Source organism: Trachypithecus francoisi, unplaced genomic scaffold (assembly GCF_009764315.1).
Source record: "Trachypithecus francoisi isolate TF-2019V2 unplaced genomic scaffold, Tfra_2.0 Lachesis_group0, whole genome shotgun sequence".
In the NCBI taxonomy this organism is placed as follows: Eukaryota; Metazoa; Chordata; class Mammalia; order Primates; family Cercopithecidae; genus Trachypithecus; species Trachypithecus francoisi.
Genome location: NW_022681453.1, coordinates 177,165,451 through 177,188,384, shown reverse-complemented (window position 1 = coordinate 177,188,384; position 22,934 = coordinate 177,165,451). Strand labels below are relative to the sequence as shown.

Sequence of the window (22,934 nt, the reverse complement as noted above, 5' to 3'; positions counted from 1 at the left end):
CTGAAGAAGGTTAGACGTTAGTTGCTAACCCAGTGCAAAATTAACCCTTTATAGAACTTGGAGTTTTTCAAAGACAGCTGTTATGCAACTGACACCAAAGAAAAATGAAAAAAAAAAAAATACTAAACAATGTAGTGAAGTGTGTGTTGTTACTTTATTGTTGTAACTACATCAGATAGCCTCAGAGATGCAAATCTCAGCTCTAGACACAATTAAATTGATGCATCAAAATAAAGACTTCACATAAATTTTCAAACATCACAGCAGCTGTAAAATGTTAGGTCTTCAATATTGCTTTTCCCTCAAGGATTTTCTTTTTTCTCTACCTCTTCTTCCTTCACTAAAAGGATACACAATCAGAGAAGCAACATCTGCCATGTTGTTATTGCCACAGATAGTGAATCTCTATAGAATTCAGGGACTGGTGTCATAAACAAGGAGGTTTCTTTGAATTCCAAAATTGCCTGGAAACTGAAAGTAGAACAAATGGACACACGACCACCCAATATTTAGGCTGTGCCTCCCAGCTGGCGTGATTCTGAGCTGAGTGCTTTTGCTACAATCACATACAGAAAGTGAGTGCACATTTCTGAGTAGTGAGCGTGGGAAGACACAATAGTTACAGCAAGGAGTTACAACAGTTTTTCCTCATTCTTGCTCCTTATTCATGTACCCTTTTAGGTTTCAAGTTGCTTGAAGCTGTTGACATCACAGACACCAAGAGTCCATATTTTCACTAGTAAATCTCAGTGGTAAAAGTGAACTCCCTGAGGCACAGGACTCTGGAATGAGCTCTAGCTTCATGTCTTCAGTTCAAACATAAAGAAATAAGAAGGTAATGACTAAAGGGCAATTATGGTTGCCTTGGTTACATCTCCAACTTTTGGCAAATATGTTAGTCTTTCCGTATCTCTATGTTTTAATACTTATTTAAATGGTATGTAAAAATACCAGAAAGATGTCATTTTTATTGGCATAGCTATATATCTTTTTCTTTCTTGATTATTGTTCTCTGTATCGACTGTATTCTCATCCCTTGGTTCAGATTATCTGCCACTGCTGAAATGGAGGAGACAGAGCTGACATCTCCCACTCTCACTGTCTTCCATGCATTGCTACATTCTGAGTGTGATGCCTAGGGGCCTCCGGGCTAACTGGATGTGTAAATAAGAATTTTAGATCACTTCAAGGTGTCATTCAAATTTTCATCCTAGCTAACAGGGAGGAAATTCACCAAATCCACCCTGGGGCCATTTTCCCATCTCTTTTCCTGCTGACAGTTAATGCGCCAGACAAAGGCACAGCAGGTCTCCTATTAGGATCTTTCAGGACTAACTCCCCCATCCTTCCTCCAATCTTAAAAAGATTACTCTTCTCACTCATGGATTTAAAAGAAGAAATACAAGAAGGACTAAAAAGGTAATATCTATTATCAGACTTCTTTTCATATATATTCTTTTTCTTATTTATCGATATCTAAAACCACTAGCAATCATAACGTACTTGAAATTTTATTGAGTAAGATGTAAGAAGAAGAATAGGACAAACACCTTAAGAGTGCAACTTTGTAACTTGGTATTCTTTATCCATTATATAATTTGAAAATTATTCCCTACACTGTTGTTGCAAGCATGGAGGCTCTTTGATGATATTAGATTTGGGCTCTTGGCAAGATTTCTCTGCCTGTGTATTCTGACAGTAAGTACCATTATAGTAACCCCCACAGTGTGAAGACAATCATTAGTAAATGGCCAAGAGGAGATGTCAATGGTGCTTCAGGCAGTGGTTCCACTAACCCCACTAATAAAGGCTTTGAACTTGAGTAATAGAAAAGCTATCTCTTGGAACCCCTTTACCAAAGACTGCTTTCTATAATGGTCAAGGGCAAATACCAAGATTCAACAGGAATACCTAAGTAAAAATAGTAACCCTACTAGCCAAAGGTTTTGAAAGAGATCTTGCTCTAAGCTGCCTCTATACACAACAATATTGGTAATTCTAAAACAATTTGTAAGTCACCAAGAACGTAAAGCAAACCCAGGGAAGTTGTAAAATCTCCGTCCTTGTCAAAGGACTTGCTTCACAGCTTCTCAGAACAACAGCTGAGGCAGGCTAGGAGAGGTAAAGTCATACTCCCTAACATCCCCGTCCTATAAAACTCTCTGCAATAATAGATACACTGTATATCTGCACTGTGCAACATAGTAGCCGTTTGACTTATGGCTTTTAAGCATTTGAAGTGGAGCTGTGCAAATGAGTGACTGAATTTTTAATTTAATTTTAATCATGTTTAAATGTAAATCGTCACATGTGTCAATTGACCATTATATTGAATAATTCAGGTTTAGAAATTGAGGAGGGGAGCAATGAAGATTGAGTGTCTGGTCTAAGCAAGGGAGAAGGCATTGCTAAGAAAGCTGTAAGCCTAGCAAGGACAGCACCAGAGTTTCATCTCGTACACCACCTCCAACTGATGGCTAAGGAATGCCTGCTTCCAAGGTGAAGGCTGAACTCAATAGGAAAGAGTGCTGTGATTAGTTTGCAATGACTAACACGAACCCAGGAAGGGGAGCTGGTGGCACATTTCCTGCATATTTCCCAAGGCCAATATGGCGAGCAGAACTTAAACCCTGCAAACAAAGTAGAAAGAAGTAAACAAGGACAGGTTCTGAGGCTCTAAGATACATGGCCATTCCAGAGAACAGGCTGGATTATGGTTATGTGTTTGCTGCCTTGAATAAACATGGTTAGACAGGGAGTCTGAATATATGCCTACAGCTAAGGGACCACTGGTGTCAGGTATTTTTCTTTTTTGGTTGTTTATTATCTGTAATGTTTATTTAGTTGTTTACTTGTTTAGTATCTCTCTTTCTCCCCCACTAAAATATGGGCTGCATAAGAACATTGACCATCCTGTCCGAGGAAGTAAGTCTTAGATAAAAGATTATCAAAATAGGTACCCTGCTACAGATATGATTGCTACTACATTAGGATTGGAGAAATTGCCTGAAAAGACAGACCTGTCCCTATCCTCATGACATACATTAGACAGATTTTGCAACTAAGAATGTGTGATGTCACATCAACAGGGACTTTACTTATTTTTTCTAATTTAAGTTCAGGGGTACATGTGCAGGTAAACTTGTATCATGGGGGTTTGTTGTACAGATTATTGCACCACCTAGATATTAAGCCTAGTACCCATTAGTTATTTTTCCTGATGCGCTTCCTTCTCCCACCCTCCAACCTCCAACAGGCCCCAGTGTGTGTTTCCCCCTCTATCTGAGCAACCTGACGTATAAGGTATGCAGGGAAAGGTTCAAATTAGGGAAAGCTTCCTTGAGGTATTGAACTGAATTTTGAAGGCTGAGTAGGAATTAACTGGGTGACAAGAAAGTGACAGAGAATGAAGGAAGAGCATTCTAGGCAAAGGGAATGACTTGAGCAAAGGCTTGGGGTAGGACATTGTGAGCTCAAAAATCCCCAATATATATATATATTTTTTAAAGGGTTATTATTACTTTCATCCAAAGAGCAAGCAAGATAGGCAGGAGAGCAGGTTTGCAGGGCCAGTTGAAGAGGCCCCTGGTGGTGTCCTGCCACTCAAATCCAGCCCCTTGGACCTCCTGGGCACACGAACCCATGCAGTATTATCTGAGGGTATGTTCTCAGGAAAGACTGCATGATCCTATGCACCCTATTCCCTAGCTCCTTTAACTCTGATGTTCTTTTGTTCAATTCCTTAAATAGAATAATGGAAAACCGTGAATGCAGGTGGGACTCATTTATCCAACAAAACTAAAGCGACGGACAGATATATATTCAGATTCGTGCAAGAATTTACAATAGGCTTTGCTCATGCACTATTGAATTTGAGTTTCAGGTCTAGACAGTTCCTGAACAGTAAAGGATACTGAGACTCAAAGAAAATGTGACTTGTCCAAGAGTTCACCATTAGAAAGGGTAGATCCAGGATTCAATATCGTACCATCCAAGTCCCACATTCTTTCCTACAAGAGCAGTTTTTTCCCACATGAGGGTTTCCATGGGAAATACAGAGTCAGATTCTTAATGACACAAACCCTACCAACCATGCAACTTTAAAAAAAACAATTATTGCACTGATTTTTGTTCTGCCAGTGAAAGCACTCTTTCAAAGAGCCTTCCCTTCTCCAGCCAGGAAGACTAGCATTCTAAAACACAGCTAGCATCCTAAAACACACTTACATTGTGGTTAGAGGCTTTGGGGAGCTGCATCAGAAAGTCTAAGGCCACTTATTCAGAAAGGTAATATTGTTCCTCCAATTCAAATCCAGAGTCTTGCTTTGAACTATTTTTAAAGTCAATTTGAAGAACCTGGAATCATTCATAGGGCCTCATTAGTTCTGAAATACAATGAGTCATTTTCAGACTCACAGATCAAATGCCCCAAAGCACATTTAACAATGACAGCTCTCACGTCCTGAGAGCCTATAAAGGCACAGATGTTTTACATGCATCCTATAAGAAGGGTGACTAACTTTCCTGGTTTACCTGAGATGGAGAACTTTCAGTGTTAAACTAAGATGAGTTAGTAACCCTGCTCGTAATTCAATCCTGTAACTTCAGGTATAGTAAGAAGACCTTATCCATCATCTTTATTGATAAGAAAATCAAGACCAGAGTGTTCATATGGTTTGCCCAAGTCCTTACAGCCTGTAGAAACACAACTGGGGTTTAAAATGGGGTCCAATTCCCAGGAATGACCCCAAACCTAGGACCGTGGGTAACAAAGCAGTGCAATTTAGCTGAGAGATGCACATCCCTGGGTGCTGACATGCAAATGAACACTTCAGATCTTCCACTTCTCTGGAGAACTCTCACTGTTCTATCTTCTGAAATGGATAGGATTTTTTCTTCAGGACTGAAATAAAACTGGGAGCCTTCTCTTTGCCTTAAGCTCAATGTTCCAATTTGCATGTCACTGCCAGCAGTGTTATTTCACCTGAGGGCTGCTTTTAAAACACCTAGAGCAGTGCAAGGGATTTGGCTGGGAAACTAACTAGTCATTTGTGGAGAACAAGCCTTGGAGTCACACCTGAGGAAGTGGAAAGAGTATATCAGGAAGACTTAAATGTAATTCCTTCTCTGACATCTACTAGCTGTGTGACCTCAGGGTTAATAATAGGTATGTCTCAGGATTACTGTAAAGCATAAGATGAGACCACCTGATGTGAATCTACCTTGCTCTGTGACTGGCACATGATAAATGCCCAATAAATCCTAGTTCACCAACAATCCTAACAAAGCAAGCTTGAAATGTCCCTCACCTTGTAATCTCCTCAAACTTCCACTAGGGTTTCTGAAACCTAAATCTAGGTGAAAATAATAGATTGTATCAATAAAGAATATAAACGACCCAATTTTTTCTAAGCCAGGGCAAAGATTTGAACAGACTTTTTACCAAAGAAAAATAGAGATAGCAATTAAGCATGTAAAAAGATGCTCAATATCATTATTTAATAGGGAAACACAAATTAAAGCCACAGTGAGATATCATTGTACATCTACTTGAAGAGCTAAAATTAAAAATACCGCCAACGCCAAGTGTTCACATGATGTGGAGGAAATGGAACTCTCAAGGACCGGAACTGATAGAAATGTGAAACCATTGAGCTACTTTTAACAATAGATTGGCAACTTCTTGTAAAGTTAAACACACACTTATATGACCCAACAATCTCATCCCTAGAAATTCATCCAAAAGAAATGAAAATGTCCTCACACTCACAAAACAAAGCTGATAGCAGCTTTATTCATAAAAGCCAAAAATTTGTGAGCAACCCAAATGTACATCATCAGGTAAACAGAAAAGCAACATGGGGTATACATCCATACAGTGAAATATTACTGAGTAAGAAAAATGAACTATTGATACATACAACAAAATGGGTGGATATCAAATAAATTTTGTTAAGCAAAGGAAGCCGGATACAAAGGGATATATATTATCTGATTCAATTTACAGAAAATTTTGGAAAAGACTGGGAAAAGTTGAGGGAATTATGCAGCAAGGAATGCAAAAGAACTCTTGAGGATGACGGAAACATCCTACATCCTAATTGTGGTGGTTACAGAAGTGTACACATTTGTCAAAACCCAAACTATAGATTTAAAAAGGGTGAGATTTACTGTCTGTAAATTATATGGAAATTAATGTTACTTAAAAAACAGATTGTATTCCATGGCGGATATGTGCCATATTTTCTTTATCTAGTCTATCATTGATGGGCATTTGGGTAGGTTCCAAGTATTTGCTATTGTGAACAGGGCCGTAATAAACATACATGTGCATGTGTCTTTATAGTAGAATGATTTATAATCTTTTGGGTATACACCCAGTAATGGGATTACTGGGTCTTAAAGTATAATAAAAATAAATAAAAATAAAAATAAAACATTGTACAGAACAAGGAGGTCTAACGTGGGGAGGGGGATGTAAGTCTGGGAAAAGCATATGGGAGGAAGCATGGGACAGATGGACAGCGCAGAGCCAGGCACTAGTTCTTCCAAATGAATTGTGACCTGTGCCTCTGATTATTTGCGGAGCATCACAGGAAATAAAGGAGCCACGCACTGATCAGTGTGTCTATGTGTCCCACAGTCTCGTTTCGTTTGGCTATTCATTGGAACGCTTGTTAGGTCAATACTTTATCTTACAAACCATGTTAAATGGCCTCAATTTTTAAGAATATGCTACCAGAATCACTACTCCTTCTGCTGCCTCCAGTTGTGTTTTTGAGTGAGCTCAGGAATATCTTATTTTTAATTACTTTTTAGAGGTAAAAACAATAGGCTAGTCTAAGAGCATGAATCCATCTTACCACTGACAGTAACTCTGCCATGGCTGTGCCTATGAGAAAAAGAAGATAAACTCAGCAAAAATTCCTCAGCCCAATCTCAGGCTTGATACAGGTGCCCCCAGCCCCCATCCATAAGGAAGTACACAGAGGTCTACAGAGAAGTGAGGACAATGAGGACAGAGGGGTGTGATGGGCTATGATGGGATAAGACAGGATGCACATGAGAGAGATGGGTTGGGAAAGGGTTAAGGCTCCTACCTATTCTTTCTCAAGAAAGGCTACTCTATCCTGACATAAATTTTATTTATCATTTTTGGTGCTTAAATGCACTTCATGTATGAAATGATGTCATATCCTCTCTTGTCATAAATAAACAGGAGTTAATTCTATTTTTGTCTCTACGTTTTCTTTTAAATTTACTGATGTAGGGAATTCCCAAGTCTGGAAACCCCTGCTGGACAGTGTTAGACTGCTATGACAGCCTCAAAGTTTTACTCTCAACCTATTTGTAAGATAAAGTCCAAACTTCCTGGCATGGCATTACAAGGCCTTCATGATAAATATACCTCTAGCTATTACCTCTACTCAATTCTATGACAAACTTCTGAATCTTTCTCAGCCATTCCAAATACTGACTCATTCCCTCTATCTGGAAAGCTCTTGCTCTGCATTTCCTACTCCTCTTAAACCTGGTGAAATGGCTCCTTTCCATGCAGCCTCTATTCAGGGAGGGCAGCTGAGCCCCTCTCTGCAATATCTCTTATTCTCATCTCCTTCATGGCCCTCACCCCCTTATAGCATTATGATCTGTGTATAAGTGTGTCTCCTCCACTGAACTGTGGAGGAGTTTTAACTTCTTGAACTTTGCAGTTCCAGCTAATACATGTTGACTGAACGCATCAATGCAGAATTCAACATAACCAGTATTTATTGAGCACCTCCTACAGGCTAGGCATGGTGCCAGAAGAATGTGTGCCCAGGAATGAACAGCTTACTTCCAACACTTGCCACCCAAAAATCAGAAACTAACATTGTCCATGATTCCACCACCTACAGGACTTCCTCCGTAGGGTACAAGGTCAAAATGTGAGGACAGAAACATTTGGACATGTAAATTCAAAGGTCAAAGAAAAAGCTTTAGAAATTTGAGCAATAAATCAGTTTGCTTTAATTTACAGGCAGACAAAAATTATTAATATATTTTATTCTAAAGGACAGGAGTACCATGAAAGGTCTGTATTTTAAAACATCAGGGCCCAATTGCACCCATTGTCAGATTATCTGTTCAGGAGATGTGTGCTGCTGATCTCATTTTCTAAGTTGAGAAACTAAGAATTCTGAAATTCTAAAGCAGACTCCAAATGTTTCATGTAACCATATAAGAACTCAGAGAAGATTAGTTTCCTAAGAAGAGGCTTTGATTTATGTCACCTGGAGACTTTGACTTACGTCACCTGGATGCATGTTCCAGGTTAAAAGGTATTCAAGTGCCAGCTCTGCCTTTGGGCAAATCACTTATGGGACCTCAATTTTCTCCTATGTAAAAATAAAGAAGGGAGATTAGGTAGATGAGACCCAGTGGGATATGCATTCCAATCCAGTTTTCTAATTTTAGGAGTCTTATTTCGCATATAGAAATACGGATCAGCCAGGTGCAGTGGTTCACGCCTGTAATCCCAACACTTTAGGAGGCCGAGGTGGGCGGATCACAAGGTCAGGAGTTTGAGACCAGCCTGACCAACATGGTGAAACCTCGTCTCTACTAAAACTACAAAAATTAGCCAGGGGTGGTGGCACGTGCCTGTAATCCCAGCTACTCAAGAGACTGAGGCAGGAGAATGGCGTGAACCCAGGAGGCGGAGGTTGCAGTGAGCCGAGATCGCGCCACTGCACTCCAGCCTGGGCAACAGAGTGAGGCTCTGTCTAAATAAATAAATAAGGATCAAGTTCTCTGCCCTTCTTCCTGTACATAAGTACGTGATAGATTCCATACTTTCCTCTGTATTCTTTCTTTTAAAATGGTAGGAATACAATGCTACAAAATGTTCCGGACTCTTGTCTAAATATCTGTCTGTTTCTCCCTCTCCTTTTTTCTCATTCTCTTTCTCGTTCTTTCTCTCTGCCTCTTTCTATCTAGGAAAGGAGTGATAATGGTTATTTTGGCAACTAATATCTATTGTCTTTGGTCTGATAACAGCACCATGATTTTTTTTTTTTCCCCAGGAATTATACCCCATCCAAAAGATCCAATTTGAAGGACACTACATTGAAGATTCCCACCTTACCCTGGCCAAGAAGCAGCTATCTGATGCAAGAGAGGCCAGTTAGATAACCTTCCCATAAAATCCAGGTCTTGCGCAGAGCAGCATAAAGGCGAAAAATAGCTGGGATTTATTTTTCTTATGTCAGTGCCCTTAAGAAACCTTTCAGTACTTTCTACTACTTAAATCTGAGCAACTCTTATGTCAGCATTTCCCCAAAACTAGTTTTGTCATTTTCCCTTTGATTTCTGTAATTACCTTAAAATTTTACAATATAATATTTTGCTCAAAGTCAAGTCAGTTTCTCTTTCCTGAAACCAAAGAGCCCTAACAGATACCACTTTTTAACTCAATCATTTTTTAAGTCTTGAGATTTGCCATCTAATCTTCCTGAAAAGCCATAAATATAATGTGTAAAAGCAGAGCAATCCATTTGCTTTACTAGGGTCTTAGGCATATTTCTGGGGCCTGGGGTAGGATATAGGGACTTTTCATCCTGCTCTTCCTTGGCTTTCCTGATGAGAAAACAGCAGACTATTGACAAGTCAGGATAACTATTTTCTAAACTTCTGCCCACCAGGACCTGAGAACATCTTAAGGACCACAGGCCAAAACCAGGTGGATGAGCACCAGCTTGGTTTGACTGTAGAAAAGTATGTCTGTGTCATTTCCAGTCCCAGAACCCTCTGGTGAACTGAAAAATTGAGGAGACTTGAAGCCCCAACTCATAAAATTTATTCACTATTATTGAGCAGTCATTACCTGTGAAGCACTGAATCAAAACCTCTATACATTTTATCTCATTTGAGCCATATAATAACCATAGACGGTTAGCACTATAATTATTCCTATATGACAGATAAAAGGGTTAAGCTTTGGAAAGGTTAAGACTTTGTCTAAGGTCAAGAGCTAATAAAAGACAAAGCCAGGATCAAACTGGGCTCTTTTTTATTTCACAGTCAACAGTTTTAATCACATGGACATCCTACCTATTGTGGAAACGTTTCTGCTTCTGTGCCAGAAGTCAGAGTTCACCTGGCTAATAGACAATGTAAAACCAAAAAGGCTTCCATTAGATTTCATGCCAGAAACAATCACCCAAGGGGTTAGGCATCAAAGTGAACTACCTTGAATTTATCCATTTCCTTTTATCCTCTGCCTGCCACTTGAGACTTTGCTGTCCTCTGTGTACTGACAAACCCTGTCTTACCTGGAGCAGGAATGTTTTTCAGGTTAAAACAAAAAAGGAAGACCATTATTCCTCACAAGTTAACAGCACTCAAGAGCTTCACCAAAGCTATAACTCCCCCAGGGCTCACTGCAGTTGATGCAGAACTTCAGGGACCTCCAAATTTGTACTTTGCAAGCTGCTCCTACTCAACAGATAAAAGGGAGAGATAGTCACACAGAACTTAAATTTGACTCTTAAATACCCTCTCACAGAGCCTTTCAGGTATAAAGACCACCTTAAAGGCTGAAAGAATAGAATGGAAAGCAACTATATGTTACACATTCACTCAAAAAAAATTTTACTACACAAGTTAACTAGTAGTTTTGTACAAATGTTCATTTCTTTATTGTAATATACATACCTTGATTATGTAGGATGTTAATATTAGAGGAGACTGGGCAAAAGATATATCTTTGCATCTCTTCTATAAATGTAAATTTATTTCCAAAATAAAAGGCTTTCAAAAATGTAATGACATTCTTGATAAGAGTCCCTACAGTATGCTCCTAAAGAATGACTGTTAGGACAGCATTACTGATGGAAGGCAGGTGAAGTGAGAATTGAGTCATTTTCATCAACGAGGTATCATTGGTAGCAACAGTACAGAGTTCCTCTAATCCAAAGCCATGGGAATAACACATCCTGCAAACCAAGGATCTAATCAGAGCTGAGCAAAAAAGAGAGTTTGGTCACAATGCTTCACATCTGAGCCATAAACATATCTTCTATATAAAACACTGTAGTAAATAGTATTGGCAGAGGGAAGGTGAAGCTGGTGTAGGATGTGAGGAAGCAAGTAAAAGGGAGGACAGAAAGCACCATTCATATATTCATGAATGAGATGAACCTGAAGGAAGCCAATAATCATTTTTATTTAGCATCTAGGATCAGATCAGGGGAAGAATTTCCACATTTGCATATGTAACTTTATAATACAGAGGGAATAAGACACTGGAGTGCAGGTCCTCGACACAAGAAACTTTTCTTTAACTTTTCCAAAGAAAGTTTCAGAAACACCCACCCAAGAGTTATTTGGTATAACCAAAGCATTTCAGAAGAATTTTAAAAAGCAATGAAAGGATAAAATATTTAGAGCCTGTAAAAAACTTTCTAAGAAAGTTCTGAGGATGATCAAACCCAGAATCAAGAGCACTTTCAAGAATTTGAAGGTCTCTTACTTAAGGACCATGATCATTCAATCTTCTTTGCTAAGACCAGAAGGAAATATCTCACTAGGTCACCAAAGGTGATTACAATATTATCTTTGGATGTCATTGCAAAGAGAAGAGGCTGCTTTTTGTAAGGGTTTAATATAAACCTGCCTTAAAGCACAGAGGAAGAATAGATGGTCTATTTCAGGTCTGTTTCCTCCCCAATTCATGGAATCAAAGCAATATAATATGCAGCTGCTTTAATATTTCTTTGAAGAGTATTTGCTAGAGAGGAATCAGGAAACATTATTCTAGGACAGAAAGCACCAGTCACATCATGAAACTCAGGCGTAAAAACCCCCTTGACTGATCCAGTTTTCTAACCTCTCTTCCTATTTCATAGACTTTCTGAGGACATATGACCACGAACCTGAAATTTAGGAGACAAGCTGATCTGGCGCTAAGCTCTGATTTCTTTTCCAATAAGACAACTGAGACAAATTCACATGAGAATAAATCATGGCCCTAAACCAGAATCTTAAAAAAAAAAATGCCATTAGCCCCTGATACTTTATTTTCAAGGGGTATATCCACTCCCATCCTATATTTGTAATACCCTTAAGGTAAAGTTAAAGTAAATAATTCAGTTTTTGAAATTTGTATTTTATTGCTCTCATTAATGAAAACATAATCATCTGGTACATTATGTTTGTATATTACTGTTTGAAAACCATACTGTGATAAACTCCTCCACCTCACCCCAAACAGCTTGATAAAACCCCATTTCACTTTATACCAGTTTGTCTTCTATTTATATTTTAATGGAATAATTTGGTCAGACATCCAAAGGACTTCCTACTAATGAAATATGAATTTTCTAAGAAAAATCAATTTATAACTTGCCTTAGTATCCATCAAAGACAAGAACAGTTATTAAAGTCTGAAACACAGCAACCATCCTCAGACTCAAAAGAACCAGTAGGACAGTATCAGAGGCAAGCAAAGGGTTAACACAGCTGCTTTCTAGGTTAAGAGAAGGATGCAACATAATTTTTTAAGACAAACACCTGGAGGTAAAAAAAGTATTTTTGTTTCCACCTCAAGAAATCGCAGACAAACATGAAGCAAATCACATCATCAGAATACTCAATTATCTGAACATGCTAATTAACTAAATGTAATCAACCTGCTTTCAGTCCTCTTTTAACCTGCTGTAATATTTCTAGTGCATTGCCTTCCCTATTTCTCACAACTGGTAGAACGTTAGACAGTCTGCATGGTGCATCAAAGGGAAACAAATAAGCACAGATTTTTGCTGATGGCAGGAATTTCTCATGCTCAGGGCATATGAATCAACAATATGGAAATACCAGTACTGGCTGTATATTTTAATTATTCTCCACACCTATTTTGCAAAAGAGACTTAAAGTTCAATTAGGTAATTGATGCTCAGTTATGGTTATTTCATAAAACTGAGCGCAGACAGTCATTTAAAGTAGTAAATATGCAGTCATGACAGAATTAAATATTCATGAAATCAAGAGCGACTGGAAAGCTGAGGATATCAGAATATTAAAATTCATCATAGTTTTCACAATGTAAATCTTGTGTGCATTTGTAAGGCACCCCGGTCGCATCTAGAGTGTGTTCAAATTCTAGTTCCTTGGTAAACTTCCATTTAAATAACAATATTGATTTTGGAAGATACACAACAATTTTGATTCTTAGCTCAGTTTCAAAATGCAAAACAATTCTGAACATTTGCAAATCTGAACTTGTTAAATGAGCCTGTCTCCAAACACAGAACAGCAATTCAATGTGATCCCGACATGTTTCCAGTATTTATTTAATCCACTAGTATCGTAGGAAAGCTCTAACAGAAACCAAGGCAATCTCCATTAAGGGTCACTTCATGACACACAATTCCTTTCTAACTAGCAGAAGTGCCCATTTTCCTGCACACTTCCTTAAGTGAGGAAAAGTGAGAAAGTAGATTGACTGACTCATTTGGTTCCAATAGTCTGATTTGTTGAACCAACTTTTCCCCAATATTACCAGCCAGTTTCAAAATACATTAACAAATATACAGTGTACAGTTTATACAGATAAAACAAAGCAACATTAGCTTCCACGAAACTAAACTCTGAGTGTGTGAAGGAAGACTGCTCAGAGACAAAGCTGTAATAAACACACCCTACTAATACTATCAAGGCAGTATTTTCTATGCCATTTCCTCTACTTTACAATTTTCTCAGCGGAGGAGACATCAGCACCAGAAAATAACATTCAAGCCATTTTTTACTAGAATCCAAGTACCTGAAGAACTCCTCTTTCCACAGCAAGTAGCAGCTATCCCCTGGTCTACGATGACACAGCAGGGCTGCAAAAGATTTGTAGGGCTCATCTGCTGCCAGGCACTTGATCCCTGCCCTCCTAGAAGGAGGGTGCCAGGTCAGGAGGAGGACCTCCAGCTTAGAGCAGGGTTAAGCAGGGCACTCCATTCTGCAAATGAGCCAAACTTTGCTCCCATTGTTATCTTTAGGTTGATGTCACCACCCTCCAAGGAATCTCAGAAGCCACTTGGCAGCTCCTAAAGAAATGTTTCTGCTAGACCTGTATCATCCAACTAAGCCTCAATTAAACTGCGAGGGCAAGCAAAGGTCTCATCACTGCTTTACTGAGGTGCTGTGCTCTCCCAGAGCATCACACCGCATGTACCAGAAGACTTTTCTCTGCACACACCGCTGAACACTGAAACCAGGACAGACTTCTACACATACCCTCCAGTTCGGAAAGTCACTATCGCCCATGGATTCCCTTAAATCTTAAGCCTTCTTCACATCTGCCACCCCCACCCCCACACAAACGAGGGAAGGGGATTGGGGAGCGGAGGGGTTAAAGTGACAGCCACGACAGCAACTCCTTGGTTTTGTTCAAAAGGTAGCACAGCGCCAACACTGTGGACCTACCTTGCTCTCTCCTTTCTCGCCGTTGGGTCTCGTCTCGGGATCGTCGCTGTCCTCAGCGCCTGCACTCTCGCCGGGCAGTTCATCCTGAGCCAGCTGCTGCGGCGGCGGCTGGGGCTGGGGCGGCTGTGGCGGCGCCTGGCAGGCTCCGCCAGCCCCCTGGGAGCGGGGGATGGGCTCCGGGCGCGGAGAAACTCCCTCAACATCCATCTCCATCTTCCCATTCACTGGAGGGCAAGACAAAAGCGGAGTGGAGACTTGGCAGCGGCGCCCGGCAGCTCCTCAGCTGCCCGTGGCACGCATGGCTCGCCGAGGAGGGGCCGCCTCCCGCGCGCCCTCCCTCCTGCCACCCTTCACCCGCGCTCCCCGCAGCTCCGCTCGCCTGCTCGGCTCCGGCCCTGGCGGCGTCTGGGCCAGGGAGCGGGAGGAGCGGGTGGCCGCGTGTCCTTGGAGCGTTGGCCTTCAGGCGCCCCCGGCAGTCCCGCTAAGCAGAGCGCATCCCGGCGGCGGCGACGGCGGCGCCTACCAGCCGCGCTCCCAGCCTCAGGGCCGCTTGGGGACATGCTCTCCAGCCCGGCCCACGCTCCGAGCCGCTTTCCGGCGTCTCTTGGGGCCCCTCGGCGTTGCCCCTCCCTACTAACCTTCTGAACAAAGTTGCTGGAAGAACAAACCTGGTCGCCAGGATTTGCCCGGCGAAACTGGCAAGAATAGGGACTGTCAGGTGCAAGTGAAATCTACCGTCCCCGCCCGCTGACCAAGCGCCGACCCCTCAGCCTTACACCCTCCCCAACGCAAAGGAGCCAAGGAAAGGAGGGATCTCCGACCTGTGCGAGGTGGTGGCGGCGAAGACTAGAAAGAGAGGAGCGTGCGGAGAGCTGGTGCGCCCACCCCCAACCCCAGGTGACCCCCGCCTCCGCTCTGGCCCTGGTCCCCTCCCTCCCCCGGGCGAGCGCGCCTCCAGGGTCAGTCCCTCCGGGCTGCGCGTGTGTGTATCCCAGAGCTCCGCTCCGGGGTCTGTTCTGCCGCTGGCGGCTCCGCGCCGCACAGCCCTGCACTAGAGAACTGGAGTAGAGAAGGAGAAGCCAACGGCAAATTCCGGGCAGGAAGTCGACCTACCCTTGCCTCTGGCCAGGTCGCAGGTTAGAACCGGGAAGGGGTGGGGCCCCTCGGGGACAGCGAGGACGCGAGTCTCGCGGCGCGCCGGAGTTTGGCGTAAAGGTCAGCAGCAGAGGGTCGATGGGGTAGGAGGAAGGAGAAGCGAGAAGTCGCTGCCAGGCATTTACTGCAATGTGCCCGGGGCGGGCGCCAGCTGGGCGCCGTCTCTTTTTGGTGGTGAGTTCTGTGCTGGAAGAGCGTCCTCAGCAGGGCAGGGCTCCACCAGGAGGCTTCGGCGGTGACCCCAGGGCAGGGAGTGCGGTGCGTCTGTACATTTAGAGATGGCGAGAGTAGACTTGGAAATTCTTAAATCGGGGTTCACCACTAGTCAGGTGATCAGGATGACTTCTCAATTTAACACCACTTGATCCTGGGTAGTAGCTTACAACTTCACGGGAACTGCCACTGCAACTCTGCACGTCCAGGAGGGACCTTCAAGCGACTCTGGAGAGAAATGGCGGGTTATCAAGAACCTTTTCAATATTAAATAGAGCCCATTGTTCTGGGCTTTGAGTTCCATAATGCTCCCAAATGGATCAGCAAATTAATGAACTATTCATGCGTTTCTTAGCAGAGGATGGCTTTTTTCCCCTAACATATATCACAGATCACACTTGCTTGATGAAACTGGAAAATTGCATTGCTCATCCCATGAATGCTTTGCATTAACTTAAACACAACTTTTACATATCAAGACACGCTGCCCCACAGATGCAGTTACACAAGAACACATCATTAGATTGTATACCTCATTGCTATCTTTTAGTCTGACTCTGCATATATGACAGAAATTGATTGCCACTTTCATCAGTGTAGACAACCAATCTGGGTAATGCAATGTGAACAAGCTTTTGAAAAAGAAGAAAAAGTTTAGGGACCAAATTACCCATTCTCTTTTCCTTCACATTTTCTAAAAATCAAATTTCAAGTTCATTTTCTCAATTGGGAATTGTTGAAAATAGAGTGGGCTCCTCCCCAGTACCTGATAATAAACCAACAATCATTAGAGAAGGTTTATAATGGTAAATTAGATTTTATGTGTAATGTGCTTAGCAGAGGGCCTTAGTGCCTAGTGAGCACCTAACATTGTTATACTGAGAACAGTAAGATGATACAAGTTCACACTGAGTGTTCATCTGAAGACCTTGATTTGCAAAAAAGAAGCTACAAATTTAAATTACCTTTATTTAAATTTCCTAAAAGATATTTGGTATCTTTAGAGAACGAAGCCCCTTCTGAAGACAGGAAGAAAGTCAATAATATTTTGTGCAATACAGGTTTGAATGTGTCAGTTTTTTTTGTTTTTCTACAGTGTAGCAATAAAAATCACATGTCAGTTCAGACAGCAGCAGGAATAGCTGACTGGTAAGTTATTATTCTTCCATGCTTGCTACTTCCAAAATATGTTTGTGAACTTCTTTCAAGGCTTAAATGAAGATTACATCAAAATAAAGATACAATACTTCAATTAAATTTGTTCTAAATTTAGACATGTCCTTTTAAAGACTCTTATTGTTAAATGCAAATATTTCTCCTTCTGCCCCTCTATTTTTGGGGGACGTAGTTTTTTTAAGCATCTGTCACAAGTAAATATGGACTCGGAAAATATATTACATTTCAAAACTGTTGATTGCACCTAATTATGCATGTAAATTGCTACTTCAAGCATGCAGACAGCTTGCAACATTTTGAAAATTTTGCCCTACTAGTCATCTGAGGTATTTGTTACAAAATGGTTACTATTTTGCAGTTGCCTTAAATGACTCCTCATTTCTCAATTAACTTTCCATTAATGATAGGTCTATGAATAATTTTAACCTTTGACTTTCTCTTCCCAAATGATTTAAATTAGTAAATCAGCACTTTCAACAACATCACCCTTCTTCCTGTTTATACCAGACCTCTTGATTTTTTGAGTCACTGAAATGGGACTTTACAAAAAGGTATCCTGGGAGAGTAGTCACTCTAACTCCTTGCTACTGAGTATGATTCATGAACCAGAATCTTCCCAACATCTGGGAGTTTGTTAGAAATGCAAAGTTTTGGGTCCTACCCTAGACCTACTGAAGCAGAATCTACATCCAGCAAGTGATTCCTACAACATTTAAGCTTAAGAGCCAGTGCTCTGGCACATCACGTGGTTGGTCTTTCTACATTATAATCATCTGTGGGCACTCATTATTTCCCTAAAATACTACCAAGAAAGGCTTACTAGGAAAACACAATTTAGAAACATTTTTTAAAGACATTATATTCCCCACGACCTCTCATCCTCCAGGATCTTAGTGATGCATAATGAAAAGTTTCATAAATTAAGAATTTATCGGCCGGCATGGTGGCTCATGCCTGTAATCCCAGCACACTGGGAGGCCGAGGTGGGTGGATCACCTGAGGTCAGGAGTTCCAGACTAGCCTGGCCAACATGGTGAAACCCCATCTCAACTAAAAAAATGGAAACATTAGCTGCGCGTGGTGGCAGGCGCCTCTAATCCCAGCTGCTCGGGGGCCCAGGCAGGAGAATTGCTTGGACCTGGGAGGCGGAGGTTGCAGTGAGCCAAGATGGCGCCATTGCACTCCAGCCTGGGGAACAAGAGCAAGACTTCGTCTCCAAAAAAGAAGAAGAAAAATTATCTATATTGTACCTCTGGTAATAAAAGTATACGGTTTTCTAAAATCAAAAGGCATTAACCTAAAAAGCACTTAATCTTGAATAATAAACTTTATGAAAATACGTGGAACTAGTTCCTTAAAGACTTGGTTATTCTTGACCTTCTTTCTACTTGAGACTTGAAAGTCCACAGTTTCTTTCTGCTGGGATAACTAATGTCTTCGGTTGCAAGGCAAACAGAAACTGTCAAGTGCTTGTCTGTGCAGTGGCAATGTAATACAGCTACAATAATTTGGAGTGAGTTTGGACCAAATTATGTGCCCCAATATTTTTAGGAACTATAAAAAATTATTACAAGAATTTCTTTAAATCACACAGACCAACAAATTGTTACTTTAAAAGGCTATCTAGTGTAGTACTTCTCACCTTTAATGTATATGAAGTCACCCGGAAAATGTTGTCAAAATGCAGGTTATGATGCAGCAGGTCTGAGTTTGGGTCTGAGACTCTAAATTTCTGACAAACATCCAGGTAAAGCCAGTGCTTCTAGTCCCCAGACCTAATGGGTTTGCTTTATTACCATTAATGTTTCTCAAGTTTTAATCATGTGGGAAACTTTTTAAAATCTTCAGTGCCCAGACTACTAGGCCACAGAAAAATTAAATCAGAATATTTGGGGTGGGATCTAAGCACAAGTAGTTTTTAAACCTCTCCAGGTGATTACAATGTGTAGCCAAGATTGAGAAACAGTGCTTTAAGTCAGTGAGTGATTCTCCAAATGTGATCCTCAAACCAGCAGCAGTAGCACCTGGGAATTTGCTGGAAATGCACACTCTAATGTCCATCCCAGACTTACCAAATCAGAAACTCTAGAGGTGAGATCCGGCAATCCATGTTTTCACAAGGCATGATTTTGATGCATGCTTAAGTTTCAGATCCACTGCTATGATCAAAGATTCTCTGCGACTGCATGTGAGAATCACCTGGGGAGTGTTCAAAAAACACTGATTTCCTCTCCCACAATCAATTAAATTAAAATATCTGAGGGTGAAATCTAACATGTTAATGTTTAAAAGTTCCCCCCAGTTATTCCAATTGTGCAGACAAGGTTGAGAAGGATGTCTATAGACTGAATTTTTATGTATGCAAATCAGCGTTTCCATGGAGCAGCAGTTTCTTCTATGCTAGTTTTTTTTAAAAAAAGTTCTTAATCTGCAAAAATGGAGACCTAGAAAGGTAGAGTACTATCCCAATTATCATAGATTCAAATTAGTGTATTCAGTATTTTCCGATGAGCCATTTTTCCTTCTTGGTAACATGACAGCAGCTTCTGCTTTCTCCAGCAGGACTTTGATGTGAAATGATTCAATTTTAAGTGGCTATGAGATGTACCCTGGCACCAGCCTGCAGTGATTAAAGATTCCTGTGTCAGATTGGTTAACCATCTTCAGGGATGTTGCTGTAAATCAAGTCTCTGCTGTTAAGGGCTTTAGCACGTTGCTACCCAAAGTGCAATTCACAGATCATCACCTGGGTGCTCATCAGTATCACCTGGGAGCTGTTTATGACTGCTGACTCTCAGGCTCCACCCCAGACCTACTGAATCAGTGTCTGCACATTAGGACCCCCATGTGATATGTATATACATTTAAAGTTAGAGACATACAGCTATAGTGTATCCCCGTAATATACAAAAAAAAAAACAGCCACTTAATCCTGTTACATCTCTTGGCTCTTCGTGGATGTACATCCATTCTGAGAAGCTTGTGGAACTCTTATGGGTAAACTTCCAATTGTAGAGGAATCTACAAGCATCCTTCCCTTTGTTTCAATCCTTCTAGGTTTAGCACCCCTGTCCAGTAGAACTTTCTACAATGATAGAAATGGTCTTTATCTGTGCTTGTCAATAAGTAGCCACCAGCCACATGTGGCTATTGAACAAATGAATTGGCTAATATGACTGAGAAACTAAATTTTAATTTTATTTCATTTTAATCGATTTAAATTTAAATTGCCTTGTGTGGTTATTGGCTCCACTATTGAACAGCACAGCTCAAGAGTAATCATCTTTCCTCTTGCTCAACCCTTATTTGAGTTCCCAGGTTACACACCAGCCCCTCCTTCTCAGCTTCTGTATGTATTAATCCCCAGTGAATGCACCAGGAAGAAAAACATCTGCCTTGCCACCTCATTTACATAATAAGTAACATTATGCTTATTATTTTGAATGAGAGGAGTTTAACTTGAATTAAATGCCACCAAAAGTTGTCAAAACCTTTTTCATAGTATTCATAATTGCCTAGCTTTAATTCTACAGCCTTTTCAAACATCAGCAGACATAGAATGCATTTGGAAACTGCTTTAAGAAAATGAGACAAAAGACTGTAAATGGATTCAGAGTACAGGATACATAAAGACATCCCCCCCACTCCCCAAGCATCTTGTTGGCGTATAATGGAAAGTTGATTACATTGAGTGCATCTATGTTGAAAGTAAATATCAAAACTTGCAGATTATTCTCAAAATGGAAGGTGAAATACAAAATAAAAGAGAGATCATAGAGTTAACAGTACCAGAAGACAGCAAATGAAATTCAAACTAGAAATGTACTCAACACTGAATTTGAATATTAAGTATCTATGGAACCAATGGAATGAGATGGGATGGGATGGGGTGAGATGAGAGGAAAGGGGATAAAACAAAAACACTCATGATTTGAAAACAGAAACCAGCCCCCTCAAGCTTTCTCTTCTCTGGGATAAGAATAACAACAACAACCACATTTATAATTGCACTGCCTATCATTGCTTAAGTGTGCTCTGTACATTATCCCCTATAATCCTTTCAATAACCATGTAAGGTGGGTATGATCAGGAAAAAAATTCTTCCGGAGATTTGGATTATTGTTTTAACTAACACACCTCAGGAAGGCAGAATAAAAATAAGCAAATCCCTACTAGAGAGGGAAGGGGATAGTGTTAAAATAAAGTCAGCCCTTTTCTTTGATTGAAAAAGGATGTGTATCACTTCTAAGCTGCATTAGCCACAACCTGTCTTATAAAAGGAGGGTAACACTAGGAAAATATTTCATCAGGGTCTGTGCCTTGCCCAGCTGCTGATTTGGTACTGTGTGATTCAAAATTATTCCCACAAAGAAATGTGTAGCTAAGGGCAACAGCCTCACTTCTGCAAGATGGTCACTTCATAGCAACTGAAACCAATAAATAGACTGTTGTTGTTGTCCTTAGGAAAGAAACTCCAAGGCACTTCAGATAATATGATTTCAGGAGGCTGGCCTGGACTCAGACGCCATTCAAAACATCTTGAATTTCATGAGGGCTTCTTAAGACTCACCTCACTCAGATGTCATTTTCTCAAAAACAGAGGGCAAGTTTCTTCATGATCCACATCAGTCCAGTTCAAAAGGGAGGGAGCAGTGTGGGGATGAAAGAAGACAAAAATACTTACTCCTTCAGTGATGAACTAAAAGGGTCAAACTCGGTTCTGTGTTTCTACACCTTTGCTGACATCTTAATAAAATTAAGCTACAAACCCTAATAGTTGTCTTGAGCAATGTTTGGAAGATTTTACTTTACTTGCTTTACCTACACCCTTTACTTGCTCAAACACACATGTTTCTTAACAGAGTACTAAAAGTTTACATGTCGTTTGGGGACATAAGATTTCCCAGGATTCTGAACTTTAATTTTGGGGTCACCCAAAAATGTTTCCAGGCTTTTTCAGTTTGAAGAGCAGTCACACTATGCCCAAGCAATATCAGAGCAATTCTGCCGTAGTGAGCTGGCCCATTCGGCTTCCTGAATCTTGTGCAGAATGTCAGTGTTGCTGAGCTAGTTCTGACAACTGGTGCTTCTGAATGTTTAGGTGTGGTGCTCAGAAATGCAGTCCCTCTCCTATGATCTCCCGCATTTGATTATTTCTGTGCCCTTTGATTTGGGACTCTCAGCTTGGATTCCTGGTTGCCATACTGGGGATTTTTTTTTTTTCTTTTTTTTTTTTTGAGACAAAGTTTTGCTCTTGCTGCCCAGGCTGGAGTGCAATGGCGCGATCTCAGCTTACCACAACCTCCGCCTCCTGGGTTCAAGTGATTCTCCTGTCTCAGCCTCCCAAGTAGCTGGGATTACAGGCATGAGCCACCACGCCCAGCTAATTTTGTATTTTTAGTAGAGACGGGGTTACTGGGGATCTTTTTTCCACATTTACATTTACTGGGATCTTTGCTGGACAGTGGAACCATAGAGATGAAGCATGTGGTAGTCTTTGCTTTGTAAACAACAGCAATATGGATACTTAAGGTATGCCACAAAATACTATGAGAGTACTGGAAAAGAAAAAAGTCAGTACACACCCACTTACTCCAGGGGTCTCAGCAACCAGAGTGTTCTCCCTGTGTATCCTTTAGGAGTCTTAAAAAGGGAACCCAATAAATAACCAACCCAAGTTCTTAAGCAGAGAAATAAGGCCAAAGAATATCCAGGGCCAAAATATCACCTCTATTACTGATAACATCTAGGTTGGAGGATGTAGCTTGTATCTGTAAGCAAATGATCTCCCTATTTATAAACACTAAGATCAGGCAGACAAATTCAACCAGTCACAAACAGTGTGGGCATGTGTCCTGCAGGCAGCTAGCTCCCAGAAACAAAAAGGAGGAGGACAGCAAACTCAGTCCATTTGTTCCCAAATTCACTAGGCAGAC

General features: G+C 40.9%; 1 protein-coding gene and 1 long non-coding RNA gene across 7 annotated transcripts in view; one reads left to right on the top strand and one right to left on the bottom strand.

Moving 5' to 3' along the window:
- LOC117084281 (transcriptional activator ptaB-like) overlaps positions 1 to 15,754 on the bottom strand; it is a 186,439-nt gene extending 170,685 nt beyond the window's left edge. For 2 of the 4 annotated variants that reach the window (XR_004437383.1, XM_033212872.1), the window contains exons 1-2: positions 15,568 to 15,754; positions 14,455 to 14,678 (exon numbers count right to left, since the gene is read on the bottom strand). Coding sequence is in view for 2 of the 4 variants with exons in the window: in XM_033212872.1 (XP_033068763.1) it covers positions 14,455 to 14,667 (213 nt within the window). In the remaining 2 variants the exon portion in view is untranslated. Of the gene's footprint in view, positions 1 to 14,454; positions 14,679 to 15,275; positions 15,546 to 15,567 lie in introns of those variants that run through there. The other 2 variants (XR_004437382.1, XM_033212871.1) reach the window with 1 other exon arrangement.
- LOC117084282 lies at positions 479 to 14,291 on the top strand. 3 transcript variants are annotated; one of them, XR_004437386.1, is made up of 3 exons: positions 479 to 575; positions 682 to 835; positions 14,028 to 14,291. It is a non-coding gene; the product is annotated as an uncharacterized LOC117084282 (long non-coding RNA). The 3 variants fall into 3 exon arrangements; XR_004437384.1 differs by lacking the exon at positions 14,028 to 14,291 and adding an exon at positions 9,066 to 9,490; XR_004437387.1 differs by lacking the exon at positions 14,028 to 14,291 and adding an exon at positions 1,046 to 1,132.
- Positions 15,755 to 22,934: the final 7,180 nt, after the last annotated feature.